We start from the raw sequence: 21,597 nt of genomic DNA, 5'->3' as shown, positions 1-21,597 counted from the left end.
CTTTATACGATTCCATAGAGAATTCTTTGTCGAATGTACTGAATGGATGTTCACACCCTCAACGATGAGTGCTGCTGTCTTTCAGTTTTTAGATTTTTTTTTGCAGTCTATGAAACGGTAGCAAATTTGAATCAGCATGCTTCAAGGGCAATTTACAGTCACTTTGCAAGAACAGACCATTTTATTTGGTAGCCACAAAATACCAGAATCACTTTTGCAACATTAAAGTGCCACAGCAGCTCTGTCACATAACGCCACTGGTGGTAGAAAAACACGGCCAAGCTGCGGGGCTGCGTCGGACTGCAGAGCCAAAGCGAAGTGCTAGCTGCCACACAGAGAAGAGGGCGGGACGGATGCCAAGAGCGAAAAGTGCCGATCTGCAGCCCTTGATCTGCATAGTAGACGTTGCAATTGCAGGGTTTTCCCCCAAGTGAAGCCAGGACACAGCAAAGAACCCGAGGGCGACCTGCTGGACGCAGCCAGGTGAGGGATCAGGGGCGGGGCTGAAAACCGAGAAAAAGAGCCAACAAGCCAGCCGAGCAACAGATGGTGAGAGAGGGTTCTGGGTCGGAGCTTGAGCTGAAGCCAAGCGGGCCTGTGGGGGGGGGGGGGGGGGGAGAGCAAGGGATCTGGTCACTGAAGAAGGTGTCTTTGGTTTAAAAGAATCAGCTGAGTGAAGCTGGACTCTCTCAAAGCTAAAATACATAAAGAAGCAGGCAGGGGGGAGGGGGGGGGGGGTGTGCCTGTGTGTTGTGAGGCCTGTAGTGGAGACGTGGGGGGGGGGGGGGGGGGGGGGGGTAAAGCTAAGGCCACTCGTGGTGATACCGCCGTCCGTTCTTCTTCCGCTCCTTCTGCAGGTGCTCCAGCTCGGCTTCGTACATCATCTCCTGCATCAGGTACTTCTCCCTCCTCATGCGATCACACAGGCCCTTCGGCATGTCCGGAATGAGGTACGCTATGAAGGACTTGATCCCAAACACCAGGTGCTGTGGGAAGCATCAATCATTTACCAGTTACCTTCCACAGAACACACTTTACTTTAGTTGCCAGTATTTGCCGATAATTCAATGAGCACGCCGAGGTAAACACTGTGTGGGCCGCGATAAATAATTTCCAATGCCCTATAACGCGATATAAGTTTTTCTTCTGCAGAAATGAATGTAAAGGGCAAAATTGTCAGGGGAGCCCTGGTGCTTACTTTTCAAGATGAGAAGAAACACGATGATGTTATTATGTGAGCCACAATGTAATTAAGGTTTTATTCTGTGGGTTTTGAGTTAAATTCCTCAGACTACTGCAGCAGCAAATATCACCTAAATTGGGATTGCAGGGTTGTGGTTCAACACTGAAAGCAACATAAATTAATAACAATAAAAACAATATGCCTCTAAGAAATGTTCTGCAGTTACACAGACTCAAGGAGATGTACTTTAACTGCTTGCCTTACTGGGAAATAAACAAAAAAAGGAAAGAAAAGAAGAGCGCATACAGACCTCAAAGACGATGATGAAGGCCAGCCTGGCAGCCAAGACGTGCCAGAACTGCAGGGTGAACTCGTATGGGACCGGGCTCCAGGGCGGCGCTCTGTAGTCCCGGTACCTGCAGTACCTGGACTGGCTGCTGTTTTTGAACTCGCCCATGTCAAACACAGACAAGCTGCTGTTCATGTAGCCTCGCAGACACCTGAGAGCGAAAGGGGGGAAGCCGTCAGAACATAACAGGAAGCCTCTCGGCCAGATGGATTTGCTGCTCACGCATGGGTTCTAAATGCTCACTCATCCTCGTGGTGATGCCCCTTGTCCACACACGGGCCGTATTTGAAGGCGTACACAAAGCGGGGGATGTAGTCTGAGGTGATGGCGATGACAAAGGCGTTGGTGATGACCGCCAGCACGCCGATTCCTTCGAGGATCCCATGCCAGATACCTGGGCGCCAAGACAGAGGGGAATAAACCTTTTACAATATTGTTTCCAGCAAGAAACACATAATCTACAGAGATCTAGAAGTTAACAAGCCATTTAATGGTGAAATCTTTTTCTATTTCAATGTCATTACCGTTTTACTTTAAACGTAAAGTCTATTCAGGCGACTGTGAGTGGCGGAAAATCTTCTGTTCGCCTTTTCTACCCTGTAAATGTCAGTTTAAAGCTGCAAAAGAAGCTTTGCTCTTTGAGCCTGTGACTGACACATAATGCATTCACGTCAGCTGAGGAATTCCTAAATATGTCAGGGATCCTTTAATTACAGGGCGACATGCCACACAAAGCATTTGTTACACGGCTGTTGGAGGGTGGTGTTTGTAATCATATGGGGAGGGGTGAGGTGGGGGGGCGCTGCAGCATATGGCAGTGCAGACACAGGATATGGAAACATATCCATCTCATTAGGGTGGAACAGTTTTGGTTCCTACAGTGGTTTTCTGCTTGAAAAAAAAAGCTAATCTCAAAAGCTAAAAATAACACTGCGGAGTCGAGACAGTGAGGAGGTGAGTGTGTGAGGAGGTGAGTTTGTGAGGAGGTGAGTGTGTAAGGGCAGTCAGGGATCACACCGACCGATGTCAGTGGCTCGGGCCGGCATGGGTCTCCTCCACTGAGTGACAAACTTGTAGGCGTCAAGACGAATCTCGATGATGTTGTTGAGCAGAGCCAGGAGAGGAGCCAGCGGGAATGCTGCTACAAAGATGGTGGTGAAGCCAAACTGGAGAACTGCAGAGGAAAGAAGAGCTTGGATAAAACCTCACAGGATGTCTGCCTCAAGTCTGGCAACAACGATGTCAATGATTGAATAATGGCTGCAATTTACAAAGTCAAATATAACACTTGGAACGATCTGTGATGCTTTACCCATTTCAAGGTATTCATCCACCAGTCCATGGGTGTTCATCGGCTGCAGATTCCAGTCTTTTTCCCACTGGGGGAGCTGGGCTTTATTGTCTACATTCTGCCCTCCTCCACCTCCTTTCTTTAACTTCCTGCGAGACCACCAGTTCTGCAGCAAGCTGAGAATGTAGCAAGTAGCTAACTGTGAACTCAAAGCAATTATTTCTGACAATGAACTGAGCGCTGTAGGAACCTTTTTCTCTACAAGAGGATTTGATTAGTTCCTGAAGGAGATAAAACCTTTTCCTATGCTAATCAGCAAAACGGACAAAAACTATGCAGGAAATACAAATGGTGTGTAAAATGCTAATCAGGCATGAGTAGGCTCATAATCAAGCTTCACTACTGGGAATTAAATATGGCATCTCTAATGAGTCTTAGAGACAGAAGCACATGATTGTAATAACATATAACTTACGGATATCCGAGCTCCATGAAGTTGTTCCAGATTTGTTTGAAGAACATGATGACTCCCATTTGCAGGCACAGATCAATCAAACAGCCGCTCGGGTGACACTGAGACAAATACATTTAAATAAATAGAATTTTCATGCCTGATAATATAAGGCCACAAGTGAAGCCTGAGACACACTTCATCCCAATGTTTTCAGATCATTTGAACTGAACATCTCATTAGTTATGTGGGAGATAAATGGTTCACACAGTAATATTCATACGGATCATTGGACATTTTCTAAAAATATCCCTGAAACAGAGGCAATAAATCAGCCACCTAGGGCGATGCCTAATTGCACTCACCTCCTCCAGTCTCCATCGATTAAAGAGTTTATTGTATTTTCCGGGCCTGCCAGCAAACCTGAACAGATTGAGATGGGCCACATTAGGCGCAAAATGCAATCAGAGAAAACTCACTACAGAAAGATTAAAAACAAGACACCCGAAGCTGTGTCCGATTAACCACAGCTTATTCACATCTCAGGACCAAGGAGTGTTTTGTAAATGTCCAAAAATAAGTATAGCGTGAGGAGGGGAAAAGGGAGGGAGTCTTGGCAGATGTCATGACATGGGAGTTTGAAGCACAACATCTCTCTATCGCTCGTTAAATTCACTGTAAACAGGAACTGTAGGGTCATGAAGGCCGGGCCTACCTTCCAAGAAAGAAGGCGATGTAAAACGTGGAGCTGTTCAGATTTACAAACTGGAAGAGGAACATCTTCAGAGCGAAGCTGTTCTCCCACTCCGACTCGGTCCGCGGATGCTCTGAAGAGGGGGAAATAGGGGTTGTGACAAAATAAATGGCTGCCCACCATCTGGGAAGTGAGAGATAATGAAGGCACAAATGCAGGCAGCGTGTGCACATAGCTCACCTAAATTAGTCAGCAGATAGGCCACCTTTTCATACACCTGAGAAGATGATAGCATGCGTGAGCAACAGGCAAAGGTTGGAGAAGCACGTCAAGGGATCGTGAGAAAGAGAAGCGAACAGGAATCTCAGGAAAAAAAATTCTGGCTGTGGATGTGAAATTTCCTGGCACAAAGTTCTAAATAAATGGTTTATAAGAAAAATACTTGCTGGATAGAATATGTAAACATGTGCCAGATGAAGCTTGTCCAGACACCCACCACGTTGAGAGACATGATGATCATGAAGTTGATGCAGACGCCGGTGCCGGAGGTGGCAAACTGCCAGTTCTTCTTCACAAACTTCCAGTTGAAGGAGGCAAACTTCTCCATCACTATGAGGCGGAACACCACCACGGCAAACACGGCCGTCAGAACCAGGGAAATCTGAAGGAAGCAGAGAAGAAGGGATGATGAGTGAGTTTATAAACCGTATTAAGCACTTAACCTCAGAAAACATGGGCACTCTAGTTTGGGCTTGAGAGGACTAATCTTGTATTGTAATGAAGAAATGGGTAAAAAAAAACAAAAAAACTATTGATTAAGCAACAATTGACTATTCAGATGAAGTCGTGTATAGATCAGTAAACAACAGAAATGAGGTGATCAGAAGGTCTTAATCCAGTGCTTCCTCTAATGCACTCTTTGTCCAGCAGGAGGAGATGTTACATCACTGCTAGCACCACCATACTGCCCCCAAAACGTGGCACACAAAACAACTGTGAGCTCATTCTAAGCCCAGTTCCCAAAAGGGCAGATTATGGAAGGATCAGAGGATTTACCATGAAGAATATTCCGGACACAGACACCATCAGCCGGCTGAGTTTGTCTGAGAACGGCTGGAACGGCTCGGGCTTGCCAGAGATGGGGTTGACCCTCTCCACCCTGGAGTACTTGGCTTCGAACTGAGGCCGCAGCTCCTCCTGATTAACAACACATATTCCATGGTGAACTATTGAACTGTCTGCCTGATGCAGCAATTACTCTCCTCTTTATTATTATGTAAGCGGCATTCAAATTTAAAGGATGCAAGGCAAGAATACAAGCTACAACTGCGAGGTCATCATATGATATGGAATCGATTCCAAGATATTGCTGACGCACCTCTTCCTCTTCCCAATCAATGAGATCCCAGTCATAAGTCAGCTCTGCTCTCCTTCTTTTCCAGAACTCCAGGAATACCGTGGCTGTAAAGGGGGTGGGGGGGAAATCAATCAGGAATCAATCACACCATTGGTTAACTTTGATATGCGACACACAATATGATCGATAATCATGAGGGGAATTCCCCCTGGAGACAATTCATAGGCACAGACCTGATAAACTGAATAATCCTGCACCGACACTCACAGCCCGCTATAGAAACTTATCACAGTCGTCAGCTCTCACGCTGCTGCGTCATGTGAAGTTAAAGAAAAGTGGCAGCAGCAAATAGGCTTCACTTGTGCAACGTTTCACACCCAAAACCAAAAACTGAAAGACTTCAAAATCAGAGCTTCTGTGGGCAGAACACTGGCTGGAGGCTTTGTTTCCGTTCTGTCAAACTCTATCGTGACTTCAGCTGCACACAACACCAGATAGGACTTTCCTAATTTTTTTTTTTCAGCCATAACTGCTCATTCATTTTGTGTCATCACACACACGTAACACGAGAAAACAAGGCTCTAATAAAAGGCTGCACACTTCAGAATCAACACTTGTGTGGGACAGTGTATGTGGAGGAAGCGGTTCAGTCATGTATGATCTGTGGTGGACAGCACACTGTAACACTATACTGCTGGTTCCGCTCGTTTGTCAGCGTCCATTCAACACACACACACACACACAACACGTGTGCGATGCTGTGGCAAAGGGACAGACTTCAAAAGAGAACTGAATCTTAACAAACATGAACTGAAGTTAAACTCAATTAATTAATGAATAAGTCGATTGACAGAAAAAACATTTTCCTAGCAACTCAGTCTATTTTTTAAATCATATTTGATTTTAAAGAAGTTTTGACTAATGCTCAGACGAAACAATTATTTCCATGAGATCATTGTGGGCTTTTGCCCCCCCCCCCCATTTTCTGGCATTCAAAGATCAAAATATCCATCCGTAAAGTATTCATTGCAGGCCAACATGTGTTTTTTGTTCATAGGTTTAAAGCGAAGTAAAACGATTCCAGTGATTAGGTCGAATTTGGGCCACAGAAAGAACTGGTGGCCTGAAAAACCACCAGGATGGACTGGAGGAACCTCAATCAGAACAACTTCTACTGCTGTGTTGAAGTTTAATATAGCTCGACCCACTTTTGTTTAAGGCAAAAAAAGGAAAAGCCTTTCAGATGCCTACATCTGGTCCCTTGGGCGAAACAATTTTTCATTTCTGTCTTCCACACGACACACACACATTCAACGATTTGGTGTAGTTACTGTAACCGCCAAACAGTAGTTGGCCTGCGATACACACACACACACACACACTAACACACACACACACACACACACACACACACACACACACACACTAGACCTAGAGTGCACTCACTCTGTAGTGGAGTGCTGCTTCTTTGGTCCACATTGCCCAAAGCTTTCATGCAGGATTGAGAGCTGCAGACCTCAGTCAGTGAGGCTGCCCGGACCTCCTCCGGCTCTCTGGCTCTGCTCGGCCTTCGTTTAACCCCAGACGTAGAACACAATGTGCAAAGTGTTCCCTCTGGGCGCAGGTGATTATTTACCGTTTACCATGGCAGAGTGGTGGATCTGGGCCAGATGCTGCACACTCTCGCTCAAACTCTACATCACAAGGGTATTATACCTATAGCTGCAATATGCGGCTATCATAGGGCAGTTGTACAGCCCCAACCTCTGAATGATACTGTCTCCCTCTGGTGAGATGTTTAATTATCCGACTAATTACATCAGGACAGCTCTGGAAGTGTAAGCACGGGGCTTCAGTCAGAGAAATCCTGACCGTGACTTATTGGCTGACAGATGTAATAGAGAATGAAGGTCTCCTGTGTGTGAACTGCCGACTGTTTATATATCGAATTCTCTGTGCAAAAGCTTAATGTGTTTGGAGGAGTTGAGTGGAGAGTGGAAGCATGAGCACTGACACACAATAGTATTAATAGATTTGAATTCCAGGAGGGATTGTATAAAGCACAGAGCACAGCCGGTGTAATACAACAAGAGATCTTTAAAAATTAGGAAGATTGAGGACAAAAAGCAGACTCCACTTACCCCAAATAGCCATGAAGATGGCAAAGAACACAGTGCCGCCATTGTCAAACAGATGGGTCACCTACAAACACAAGGACATGAGGGGCTGCTCTGAAAACACAAGGAATTCTCCCTGAAATGTATTCATTCAACAAAATTTGATTGGAAATTAATTTGATATCTTTTCAGTTTCAGTAGTTTTGCGAGTTTACTCCAAGGGTTAGGGGTTTAAAATGAATAGTTGCCAATGGAAAACATGATTATGGTAAGATCGACCACTCTCATGACTGACAGATATGCAACTTGTTAACGCTTGGAGGGTAAATTTCTTTTAAAATTAAATTGCAAACAAGCCAGAAGAGGTTAAGGAATGCCACCATGCTGAGATACTGTGATGAATATCAGGAGGGCACAGACCTTTGCGTAGACGCAGCTGTCACTCAGGGTCCACGGGCCACAGTTCTCCTCACACATGGGACACATGATGGTTGTGTTGCCTTCACATATTTCTTTACTGGGGAGACAATGAACAGAGCCTTAGGAAAAGACAATAACAATCCAAACTCAACAAGTTTTAAATCATAATAAATAAATGGACGGGACCAGTTGTGTGAACCGACCTGACTTGACTAGAGTCCATGGTGAAGAGGCCGTAGAGGAAGACAAAAACGCCAACCAGGGCAGCTGGGATCAACATGCCGGTGTACCAGCCCAACCACGCAAAGTAGAGGCCGATTTTCTCACCAAAGTAACGTCTGAGGGAGAGACGGGGTCAAAGATGTTTTAATTAAAGTGGAGCATGTTCTTTATGACTGCAGTTGTGGGTGTGGATAGAAAACTGTGAGGGGGGTCGCGGTGGCCTAATGGACAGTCAGGCTGCTGGAGTAAGTCACACAGTACAATGCAGTGGTGGAGAATGAATCAATTACTAATTCCTAAACCACAACTGTTAAGGTGCCCTTCAGCAAGACAACGCTTCAGCAATTAACTGCATCAGGAAACACACAAATGTGTAAGCAAGTGCATTTCTATATAAAAAAAAGTAAGTTTCTCTAAGTATCTTTAAATGTGTACACAACTATCACAGCAATATGATAAGACATTACACACAGCAGGTTTTCAAGGATTAAAGCGTTTATCATGACAAACCCTGATCAACCACAACATTAAAGCCACTGACTGGGGTGCAGAAAACAACATAGATTATCTTCTTACAATGGCTCCTGTTCATGGTGCATCAAGTGAAAAGTCTGTTTTTGAGGATGATGGGCTGGAAGCAGGAGAAATATAAGGATCTGAGCAACTCTGACATTTGTGATGGATTGAGGCTCAAAGACTGGCAGGTTATTCCTGGTGTGCAACTGGTGAACCTGTGACACGGTGGTGGGCACCCAAGGCTCATTTATGCAAGGGGTGGAGGAAAAGCTGACCCGTGTGATCTGCAGCACCCATTGCTGAGAACTTTGATAGAAAGCTGTCAGAACACACAGAGGATCACAGCTTGCAGCATACGGAGCTGTGTAGCTGCAGAGAAGTCGCAGTATCCACACTGAGAACTTCAGCGTCAGAACTGGACGATGAAGCTTTGGTAGAAGGCCGCTTGATCTGATAAATAATTTATTTCACGTGGACAGCCGTGTGTGTGTGCAGCCTTTACAGGCAGCACTATGGGAAGGAGGCGAACCTGCAGAGGCAGTAGTGTGATGCTCCAGGCAATGTTCTGCTGGGAAACCTTTGGCACTCATCTGAATTCTACTTTGACACTTACCATCTGCCTTAACAAAATTCAGACTAAGCACATCCATTAACAGAACTCCCTGAAGACAGGGGACTCTTACAGCAGATCAATGCAACCTGCCACACTGGGGGAACTACACAGTATAAAGAAGTTGGCTTTTCTGTTGTGGCTTATCAGTGTAAATCATTTAATGTCATTATATTGTCTTTTACTATGATAAGAATTTCCCCAAAAAACTAACTGAGTATGGGATGGGAATAGCTTCTCTCTAATCTATTAAATACCTGAAAAACCGAGGTACCTCATGAATACTAAAGTAAATATAATATTTGCTTTAAGAAGTTCTGCTTGTTGATTTGCAACATTATCCACAAACCAGATAAATATCATGGTGCATACATTATGACCAGATCTTTGCCCTACAGTTATCTCATGTTATACATCATCATACAGGCTACCACAGCCCTAAAGGAAGATGATGATGATTACATGCAAATACACATGACCTCAATATTTAAATAATAATAACAGATTGACAAGACTCCATGTGCTTCACTAATGCAAATTTAGCAGGGCGGACATTATACTATCTCTGCATGAAGACTGGAAGTCTGGTCAAATAGGTGGAATTGCTCTGTCCGAAGCAAACCAAACGTTTTGTAGCAAAAACAGAAATGTAAGAATTAGTCATGAAGTGGAGCTGATTCCCACACCTCCAGTCTTTATTCTTAGCTAAATTCATCACCTCCAATATCCAGTTCACTCTGGAGTGGTATTGATCTTCTTCTTGAAAAAACAAATCAGACTAAAGCAGGCTCATCTCATCTTATTAAAACAACTCCACCACAAACAAGCCTCCAGCCTTTAAGAAACTGGGATGACCTAATACTCGTGCAGTGACTGCATCAAGATAAACAACAGGGTTAGTTTTGATCTGTTTCAACACCACATCCTGACTCTGAGCAGAGACAGGAGAGAGCAGTGGACACTGGAGCTCAGGTGAATGTCCTGTCACAGCTGGCCATGCGGTGTCGTCTGCTCAAAGAGCTGATTACCTGATGAGGTCAAGAGGCTGGTATTTATACCACATGCCCCAGCGGGCCCAGCGCTCGTACAGAAGATGCCTTTGGTTCTGGGCTCCGTGTGTCTTGATTGGATGTCGGCTCTTGTAACCACCCTGATGAGACAAAGTGTTTAAAAGAACATCTACATTACAGGAGGAAAAGTACAGTTTTGTCAATATGCATATCCCTGTGAAAAAAATAAAAAAGCTGCCTTACCTCATGAGGAGGAAATGCAGCCTCGTAGGTGTTGTTGCCCAATAACCGGTTGATACCTACATAAATAATGAAGCGTGTCAAGTCAAAGGATGCACAAATAAGAGATAGAATAGCAAAAGGACACCGCGTAAAAAATTCAGTAGCAGCCATCACTGAGAGGTGGGTTGAGTGAGAGGTTCATTTAAATCCACTCCTCCACAGTCATAACAATTTACTCCATTATGCAACTGACAAGCTGCATTAGACAAGCACATTAGAGGCTTAAAACACTAACCAGGTTAGAGTTTCACATCACTGCGAGCAATTCGAAACAACGTTTGTCATTTTTTTTATGAAACGTAACCACTTCTTATCCACACCATCGTGAGTGAAGGTTGTGAAATATCATCTGAATCACGGTAGAGTAACTGAATTACTGTCGATATGAAGCAGTAATGAATGAACTGTCATTTCTACATTGTCCTCCTCTTTCTGAAACTGTAGATAACGAGAGCAGGAACAGGGCAGGGATTTGTAGAGGATTTTTCGCTCTTGTGGGAAAGCTGATCTTATTTGTTGGAAAGTGGTCAACAGTATTCAAATATTAATGTGGAATCAATTTCCAGTGCTTCAAGTCCAAACTTTAATCAGCAAATCACATTGGCAGTCAGACAGGACTGTGAGGTGGGAGTCGATGGACATTGTAGTGTCTGCCAATACCGAAAAGCAAACAGCCAGAAGGAGAGGAGGGACCAGCCACAAGTTAGACGATAACAACAGCCCACAGTTTAATCATCCCACAGCAAAACAGCAAACAAGGAGGCATCACATCCCCCCAACCATCACTCTCAAGTCAAACAAGGACGAGAATCTTAAAGGTCTGATAACCCCTGGTGGTTTTAGACAATAACATTTTATCACGTAGTAAAATACAACAGAAATGACGGCAGAAGCAGAATGACTCAGTCGAGTGCGTAGCAAGAAGAAATGTATTCCGACCCCCTGTAAATGTTAAATGTTTCATTCCGGCTTATTTGATTGATTTCGACGTGTTATTGAACATATATGTTTAAAATACTGTTTAAAAGACTGAAAATTATTAAATCAATCAACGTTTAAATGTACACTAACATTACACTCACATAATTTACATACAGTCCCACTACAGTTCTCTTATGAAAACAATATTTAGATTCACTAGATCAAGATTTTTATTTGGGTTGTCACCAAGTTAATTAAAATCAAATAAATATCAGTCCCCTAAACATGGCAGATTTTTTATTTAAAAATCAAGAGCCATGAATTATTCACAATTGACAAAACCCCCTATCTCACAATGTTAACTTCTGAATCTGCACCAGAATCAAAGGAGTTCTTCCATGACCCATACTGCATCCCTCCACCAAGTTTCCTGGTTATCTGTCCAATGGTTTTGGCTAAATTTTCCTTATAAAGAGACAAACCCCATGTGTTTTAATTAGCTAATTATGGGCCTGTTTCTGAGACTAATACTAATAAATCTGCTAAATCAACAGGAATGAAAATAAAAACATAACTACATAACTATAATGGGTGTTTTATGTACAATATTTTATAGAAATATAGAAATCTTATAGAAGTGTGGAGCCCTACCCATCTTTAATTTTTCCTCCTCGTACTTGGTGCGCTGCAGGACATGATGGACGATTCTGCTTCTGGTGGAGTTGGAGAAGAAGGTTCCTCTGTTGTTGATAGTGAAGCTGGAGAAGATAATAATAGGACATTATTCGAGCAGTTCATCAAGTAACAATATATCACTATCCTCCAGTCAGGGCTCTTAATGAAAGCTGAGCCAGCAATGATGGGATCATTAAAACTCAATATGGGCTGTAAAGTTTATGTTCGCGCCCGCATCATTATTTACCAAGTAAAGGAAGAAGGAAATGGTTCACTAACAAATGAGATTAGAGACATTCTTCATCAAACAGAACCTATGAAAGAAAAGGACGGAGGAGAAACGTAAGGCTTTTAAGGACATCAGCTGCTATATATTAATATTTAATTCATGATCAACGTGTTCTTTTCCTTCGGGCCTCTGAGTTCATGCTGAAAGCTTTCAAACATACAAGATGAAGGTGATGTCATCCCCTTGTTTCCAGATTCTATATAAAGAGTTCAGAGACATGAATGAATGTGCGAGATGAGAGAGAAGCTGGGGACACGGAGCAGGATGAGGATCAAACCAACACAACAGACACTGCTTCTATTTGACACTTTGATCATGAGCGTGGTGGCGTGCAGGTACGACTGAGCACGTGCATGTCCGACTCACTGGTGCATGCGCGCTCTGCTGAACGGGGCTGTGTAGCAGTCGGTCTCCTCCAGGTCAGGCAAGGCCTCTTTGTCCAGCTTCATGGGATTTCTGGGAAGCCAGCTTTTTATCTGACGACATCTCCGATGGAACCTGCTGCACGGGCGCGCAGGGAAACAGGATTAACGGCTCGGATTAACATGGAGATTGTTTTCTTTGATCAGTGGCTCCTGTAACCTTTTCCCATAATGCAACCATGACAAACTCGCACCACCTCATCCTCACTGAAGACGTGTTGACACAGACACATGCGCACGCTTTTTATTTTCACTTTGTAACTCATGATCCTGGGAGACGCAGATCCTCACAGTCCGCTGAATCCAACTCGAGGGATAATTCTATTCTTTCATTTAACGATTTAAGGACCAGATGAGGACTGATCGATGATTTCAAGAATTGTAAAAGTAGAAATAAATAGAAAGAAGCCATGCTAGCAGCTCTGTGGGGCTGTTTTAAGGCACAGCAGAGTTTGAGCTAACTGATCAGCATGCTAACAAGCTCATGATGCAAAATTACTAATGCTTAGAAGGCACAATGTTTACCATGTGAACATCACCCCTTGTGTTAGCATGCAAACATTTGCTAATTAGCACTGAACATAAAGTAAAGCTGGGCAGGTTGGGGGTGCGCTACAACACATTTTAAAGGTTTAGACTGAATGTAATCTGATGATGGTGCTACATGAAAAGTTAAAGGTACAGTATGTAGCTTAATTCGGCCTTGAGGGATCTCTAAACTAAACTTAATGCTTAAAGTCAATAAAAATGTTTTATCCATAACATGGGACCAATAGAAACAGTGCAAGAAATAACAGTTGGCTGGCAAACTGATACTTCTTCAGATACTTCAGTCTGAACCACAGTGTTGGACCAAGCGACAGACTGTCACCTACATCCCGGGAGCTACGCTGCTCCTGTGTCTGAAAAATCAATGGGCTGGGTATCTGCTCGGTGCTTCTGCAGATCGGCCCGAGACGTATTGGACTAATTTTTAAGGCTGCAGCTCTGATGTAGATTTAACGAATATAAATGGGAATTCTTCGGGGGAAATCATAGGTTTTAAGAATGCTGTTTTGATGAGGACAGGTTCTGTACAGAAAGTAATGGTATCAAGCCAACAAGCTATCACCACCTGCACACCGTCAATTTGTTCTGCCTACACCAGGACACGACTTAATGACAGACCATTAGTAAACGCATGACGCCTATTTACTACTCCGGTAGAATTTCATTTAGAAAACAGCAGCTTATGATGAAAGAGCCTCAGGAGCTCTGAGAAAAACAGAATGGTTCTTATTCTCCACAATGACTAAGATCACTGTCATACAAAAATATAAAAGTGGTGCTTTGTTATCGGTTGGACATGTGGGCGAAGGATTGTTGTGTGTCGTTTTGTCTGCTTTGTGTGAAGGTGTGTAGGTGTCCTGCGAACAAAACTATGAATATATACTGTTTACATCGTGTGCAAATATGAAATTACATATTAATCTTTGAGATCTTGTGTTGTTCAAGCAGGATGCATTTGCAATCGTTTATTAACACGTTATTATATCTACGGTGAAGTATCATAAAACACTGAAACAGGCACATTTATTGCAGTTAGTCTGTCAGGGTGCACTAATCCTGGCTGACTAAGCTCTGTATAGCTCAATAGGCTCTGTTCAAAACACAGCCAGAGGATGGAAACACCAACAGTCACACCATGTTTGCAATTTAATGGATAAAAGACCTGCAGAAACTCAACCCCACTAATATCACACTTCACTGATTGTTGCATACTCAGAGCTGTACAAGGGCTGACTCGAAGCTTATACTTAAACTTCAGCCATCGTAAGAAAACAAAGCACAAACTCAAATGTGTATTTTTCTGTAGTCGTAAAAAAAAGCATTGGGCTATTCTCAGCTGTGAGGTTGTGGTTTTATCAGACTGGATTGTTAATGGACCAGATGAACCACCTATAATTCTTTCTGACACAGGCTCAGGAGGCAGAAAGGGCCTTCCACCAGTCTGGTGCAAATTATCCTCTGGGGGGCTACGGACAATAATCTGGAGCTGCCAGTGTCGACAGCAGATATCAGCCTCTGCACACTGTTTAGAGTCCGACTAGTCTCTTTTATCACAGTGGTCAAATGTTTCTCCGCACAAAACACAAATAGTAAAACTTTTAACTTGAACTTTTTATAGGTTCAGAGAACATTCTGGCTAGATGCGTGGAGAAATGTGATTGGTCAAACTGGAACACCAGAAATCTTCTGGCCCAAAAATCTTGTCCCTCGCCTACAGATTCGACGCATTCACATACAGAATGTGTTTGTAGACATTAGTCGTCGACCAACCAGAAGGTTGTGTGGATGAGCTCACTAGAGGAACCGGATTCGATCCCATTGAGCAAGATACCAAACCTCAAATTGCGCCTGCGTAGCTGTGCCAACAGTGAATGAATGGTGTAATAGAAACAATGCTTTGTAAAGTGGGTGTATGAATGGATCAGTGAATGCAATTTATACTGTAAAGAGCATTAAGTGGTCGATAAGACTGGAAAAGTGCTATATAAACACAACCCATTTATCATTACTGTTGTCAAAAGGTTTGGTGCATGGAAATACATGACATCACAATTTCCCTGCCCACTACAAACATATAAGAAAGTAAAAGCAAACGAAAAATACAGATATTTCTCATGAAAAATATCCAAAATGTCGTGTTTATAACTTACTTGATAAAATAGGCTTTTTAGAGCCATTAAACCATTAGAGTGTTTACAAACTTTATAGAATTAAAATGTATTTGCAGAACATGAAAGACATGAGTCTATAGAGACTAAAGATGCTGCTTTTGGTTTCCTTGTTGGGCTGTTTCTTTCTGCTTTCCAGTGAGATGAAGAGATGGAAATCTGGAGTCCTGTGCAGAGCTTGGACGACGCATCAAAGCGCAACTGCATCGCTCTAAAAATAGTATGCAAATAAGCCGATGCAGCTCCATTTATTTCCCTGAAAAATTGCAAGTATTTAATAGAAAAGCTCTGTCTGAGGTGGATGCTGTGCGTTTTGAAAAGGTTGTAAAGTTTAATTAAAGATATTTATTTTATTAACAAATCTAAAATTGCTTTTTTAAATGTTTACACAATGAAGTACTGCATTTTTTCAGAAACCTTCCTTTGCCACAGGTTTAATTACTCTTACTTATCCCAGCTCTAGACAGGGGTGGATTTTCCAATTTAAAATTCTAACCCCAGACTTTGTAAATACTGTTTATTTACACACAGGCTTCAGACTTGATTAATTCTCGACTCATTAAAAGTAAGTAGGAGGGTAACCATGCACAATGATGGTTTGTCACTTTCTCTGTCTTTGTTATTCACTGAAGTGACTCAGAGCTTCATTCTAAAAAACGGCATCACCAGCTCACATGTCAGCTGAAGCCCTGCAGCAGTGGCGTTAATGAATGTGGTAAAAAACGTCTTTCTGCCTCCAAACGGTAACAGAGTTAAATAATCATATAGCCTTGAATCTTAAATCTTCTCACCTGCCCAATGCTTTGCTCTTCCGGTCTGAAAAGTAACATTTTTTCCTTAAAAAGAAAAGAAAAGAGGAGTTAGAGAGACACTGAAATAAAGTGGCCTTCACTTTCCTAGATTCAATCTGTCATTCTCTAGTTACCTGAAAGGCATTCTGATGTTCATCTGCTCTGCATATTTGCAAAGTGAGTCCCAAGGAGCGTGGACCTTCACAAACATGATGTCGTTGTTCGTCAGCGACGGCTTCAAAGTTTAAGAGAAATGCAGAGAAATCAGAGATAAGGTGAGAGATCGGCTATCTTTAGTCACACACCTTTCTAAAATCTGCCAGATTTAGCCAAACAGGGTTGTTGTCATCTGCAGTCCCATGGTATGTTGGTGGTAAAAATCTAACAAATTGACGTTTGTGTAAAGACACAGGAGTACATGCACAGACACAAACAAAGGCACATAGCACATGGAAAGCACAAAACAAAATACAAACAGTATGTAAAGCAAAATAGATATTCGTACCTCTTTCTCCAACATCAGGCCCTCAGAACGTAAATTCTTCTCGAACGTGCACCTTTTCTCCACCTGTGGACTGGACTTCTTGTAAACCAGGATGTAGTCGATGCGTTTTTTCCCATCTCGGAAAAAGAGTCCAGAGGAATGAACAGCTTTCTTTCCCTGTGGCAACAGTGATTTACCTCTGAATGTAAGATGCAAACTTGACACAGAAAGGCTGATGCTTGAAGATTCTCGGGCTGTTGCGATAAAATAAAAACAGTCCCGACACCATGAAGATTCAAACTGTGTGTTAACTGTGGATCGCTGGGAGTGTAGTACCTTTAGTGAATCCGTACGGGCCTCTAGCTTAGCACGAATGGAGGGCTTCTGTAGCAGGAATGACTGGTCCGCTCTCGTTTCACATGTAGTCACCTCGGACTCCTCTGTATAACGATCCTTGCCATCCTCTGCTGCACACAGACACAGCACGATCAATGACACAGTGGGTGAGGAATCCTACCTACCCTACCTGCATTCATTCATTCTTTTGTTGTTGCTCGAGTCGATATCTTCCCTAGTCTGACTGCCAGGATTGAAATGAGATCTGAGCTGAATAAAAGTTATTTGGAACGTGTTCGTCAGCTTGGGTTCAACACATTGATGCAGTTTAACAGATCAATGGGACAAACCATAGGCAAACAGCTGAGTCTATCAAGGATAATGTTGAATTTCCTACAGACCAACGTTTTATGGATTTGGAGATAAAAGGGTGAACCGTGCTGAAAAATGACTCAAAGAAAAGTCTGATCTGGATCATGTTGTATTTACACACATTTTAACATAAACCATAAAGAAATTACCACACTAAATAATAACACAAAATAAGAAATGACAGGATGGAGATTTCTTTTTAATTGTGAGGGTGAGCAACAGTACAGAGCACAGCCCCTCCACCACCTCAGCATCCAGCCGTAGGCTCCACCAGGGGGGTTGAACATGTTTGCTCATCAGTTCACTTTAAACTAATGTAATCATACCTGGGGACAAGATGGTGCCAACCTTCAGAATGTTAGTTTGTGGAACTGACTCAGTTGTAAGCTTCGGTAAAATAATCAATAAATTAGAGCAATAACAGTAAAACATCAACATGTGTCACATCCACCTTGATCCCAGTTAAAAACATATGTCAGTGTTCACAGATGGGAAGCTGGAGAGGGATCGCGTCCTTGTCTCTCAACCTCTCTACTCTGCCCGTATTCTCTCTCTCTCTCTCTCTCTCCTCGGGCCAACAGAAAACAGACCTGTTCCACACAGGTCGATTCTCGGCACAACAAAAAAGTCGGTTCTCACCAAATAGCAACATCTCACCTCCAGCTTTGTCTCGCTGCACTCGTCACCCGAATACCAACAGGGTCGAGCACAGAGCCTTTCGAGGTCAGGACAAACCGCATCATGCTGAAAAGAGCTGCACGCGCTACTGCTTGTGCCGTGACACAAATAAGCCCCCTCACTATCGATGTCCTCTGAATGAACAATACTAAAGGATTTTCCTCTTCAACTGACATTTTCATTTTACCAGTCCACACAGTGATGTGTTGTTTTCCTTGCAACAGCATTTTTCTCACACTATCTCACTCCCGCTGGAAGTGCAACAGACTGTTTCACTGTTCGGTAAATCTCCAGCAGCACAAACTCATCTGGGCAATCAATTTTGTGCACGAGGCTGAAATGTCACCGACGTTTCAGAAATCAGTGGAGCAACCGACACTGTTTCAGTTGAGCACAACATACAAAACACAGCTGAAGAAAGAAACATATGTAGTTATAGAAAATAACATTAATAGTTTGCACCACAGGCATGATGCGGTTCATTGTAAAGAGAGGGGGAAAATAACTCATAATTAATGACGACGAGAAAGAGTTTCAAGTTGATCAGTAATGTTTGTGTTCAGTATGAAAAAGAGGTGATGGGGTGGAGGTGGGTTGGGAAGTGGCAGGAAGATTCAAGCAGCTTAAAAAGAGTGCACAATATGAGCTCTGCCAATTGAAAGCATGGGAGGGGATTGGCTCATGTGGCCTGGCGGGGAGATCTGCTGCTGTCAGCTGATGGAATGGATCGAGATATCTTTCTTTGTGCATTCCAAAGCACCTCACCTCTTTATTGTGCTTTAGCGTTTGGACGTTCTGTACCTTCCGTGGGTTTGGTAATGCTACTGAAGCCCAGAAAAAAGACTCCCTCATTTAAACTGCTCATCTGGACATCATTATTGCCTTCCACGATTATAAAGAAAACCTCTGATAAATGTCCTTATGTTCCACATGTGCTGGAGTTTTTAAACATGCACAGATGGTCGGCTGGTGTGGATCAAGTGTATACGTTATATTGGTGTGTGGAAGGTGGTCTGTGATTATTTCTGCACACCGATTTCCCTATGGGGACAAATCAAAAGTCTATCCATCGAGGTATACAACGATAACAGTATACAGTGCCTTGCATAAGAATTCACCCCCCTTGGACTTTTTCCCATTATGTACTGTTACTAACTGGAATTCAAATAGACTTAAATAAACTTTTTCCCGTTTGATCAACAAAACATGCATAGTACTTTGGAGGTGCAAAATATTGTGACACAAACAATAATGAGAACAAAAAAGTTGACATCTGTTGGGTGCATAAGTATTCACCCCCCTGTGTCAATACTTGGTAGAACCCCCTTTCGCTGCAATTACAGCTGCAAGTCTTTTGGGGTATGTCTCTACCAGCTTTGCACATCTAGAGATGGAAAGGTTTGTCCATTCTTCTTGGCAAAAAAGATGAAGCTCAGTCAGATTGGATGGAGACCGTCTGTGAACCGCAATCTTCAAGTCTTGCCATAGATTCTCTATTGGATTGAGGTCTGGGCTTTGACTGGGCCATTTTAAGACATTAACATTCTTTAATCCAAACCATTCCTTTGTAGCTCTGGCTGTATGTTTAGGGTCATTGTCCTGCTGGAAGATGAACCTCCGCCCCAGTCTCAAGTCTTTTGCAGACTGCATCAGATTTTCTTCAAGGATTTCCCTGTATTTGGCTCCATCCATCTTTCCCTCTATTCTGACCAGTTTCCCTGTACCTGCTGAAGAGAAGCATCCCCACAGCATGATGCTACCACCACCATGTTTCACTGTTGGGATGGTGTGCTCAGGGTGATGGGCAGTGTTGGGTTTTCGCCACACATAGCGTTTTGCATTGAGGCCAAAAAGTTCAATTTTGGTCTCATCTGACCAGAGCACCTTCTTCCACATGTTTGCTGTGTCTCCCACATGGCTTCTGGCAAACTCCAAACGGGATTTTTTATGGATCCCTTTCAACAATGGCTTTCTTCTTGCCACTCTTCCATAAAGGCCAGATTTGTGGAGTAGACGACTAATAGTTGTCCTGTGGACAGATTCTCCCACCTCAGCTGTGGATCTCTGCAACTCCTCCAGAGTAACCATGGGCCTCCTGGTTGCTTCTCTGATTAATTTTCTCCTTGTCCGACTCTTCAGTTTGGGTGGACGGCCTCCTCTTGGTAGGTTTGCGGTTGTGCCATATTCTTTCCATTTTCTTATGATGGATTTTATGGTGCTCAGAGAGATGTTCAAAGCTCTGGATATTTTTTTATAACCTAACCCTGCTTCATATTTCTCCACAACTTTATCCCTGACCTGTTTGGTGAGCTCCTTGGTCTTCATGATGCTGTTTGTTCAGTAATGATCTCCAACAAACTCTGAGTCCGTCACAGAACAGGTGTATTTATACTGAGATTAAATTGCAGACAGGTGGACCCTATTTACTAATTATGTGACTTGCAAATGTGACTTGTGAATGCAATTGGTCGCACCAGATCTTTGTTAGGGGTTTCACAGTAAAGGGGGTGAATACATATGCACTCAACACTTTTCAGATTTTTATTTGTAAATAATTGTGAAATCCATGTAATATTTCCCCCCACTTCCAAATGATGCACTATTTTGTGTTGGTCCATTACATAAACTCACGATGAAATAAATTTTAATCTGTGGTTATACCATGACAAAATGTAGAAAAGTCCAAAGGGGGTGAATACTTATGCAAGGCACTGTATGTGGTTGAAATCCTACTCACTGGCATTAGACTAAAAATGATCCTCCTATGATAATTAATTTACCTCCAGGTTGTTATTATTATTAATTTATTATTTTTATTATTTTTTGTGGTCTTTGTACAGTTCCCTGCAGAAATACCTGCAATGAAACTACACTTTAAAAAGACAACACACATGAGTGTTGAGGCTCTCTCAGAACTGAAGCACCACATCCATTAATGGGTTTCAGAAGACGTCTGTTAGCTCCACTCGGAGGACTGACCTGTCTGTGGGGGGAGGATGCTGCAGGAAGTGCTGATGCTCTGACTCAGAGCTTCGACCTCTGGTTTGGGCTCCGGGCTCAGAGGCACAGACAGGAAGTGGTTGAGGTTGATTGGATGAGTCTGACTCTGGGCCAGGCAGGGCAGGCTGCGGCGAGACGGCTTCAGGCTCTTCTCCTTCAGGATCTCGCTGATGCTGGTGTGCATGCCTGAGGACGAGAGGGACAATGGGGAGTTAAAACCTTTTGTTTTTTTCCATACGTGTTCATTTATATGAAGGTTTATATGTATAATGATTTCGAATGGCACTCAGTACCACCAGGGCCCGTCGGTCCCCTTCAATTCAATCAAGCTCAACCAAATTTCACACACACTCATAGGTATCAATCCCCTAGACACATAGGATTCTTTTTCATCACGATCAATTCATTAT

General features: G+C 43.0%; 1 protein-coding gene across 1 annotated transcript; it reads right to left on the bottom strand.

Annotated features, from left to right (window-relative positions):
* Window positions 1–803: 803 nt before the first annotated feature.
* ano3 (anoctamin 3) lies at window positions 804–21,371 on the bottom strand. The gene is made up of 24 exons (XM_053426923.1): window positions 21,167–21,371; window positions 17,138–17,268; window positions 16,823–16,978; window positions 16,452–16,552; window positions 16,318–16,362; window positions 12,754–12,888; window positions 12,075–12,181; window positions 10,464–10,519; window positions 10,239–10,360; window positions 8,066–8,200; window positions 7,863–7,959; window positions 7,467–7,527; window positions 5,347–5,429; window positions 5,025–5,165; window positions 4,465–4,629; window positions 4,209–4,245; window positions 3,990–4,101; window positions 3,640–3,697; window positions 3,299–3,396; window positions 2,845–2,999; window positions 2,554–2,706; window positions 1,776–1,926; window positions 1,494–1,683; window positions 804–986 (listed from the first exon to the last, which is right to left on the bottom strand). Exons 1-24 carry the CDS (start codon window positions 21,369–21,371, stop codon window positions 804–806), a joined length of 2,877 nt encoding a protein of 958 aa, XP_053282898.1.
* Window positions 21,372–21,597: the final 226 nt, after the last annotated feature.

This window comes from Pleuronectes platessa, chromosome 7, assembly GCF_947347685.1.
Source record: "Pleuronectes platessa chromosome 7, fPlePla1.1, whole genome shotgun sequence".
Taxonomy (NCBI): Eukaryota; Metazoa; Chordata; class Actinopteri; order Pleuronectiformes; family Pleuronectidae; genus Pleuronectes; species Pleuronectes platessa.
This window is presented reverse-complemented; position numbering and strand designations above follow the sequence as displayed.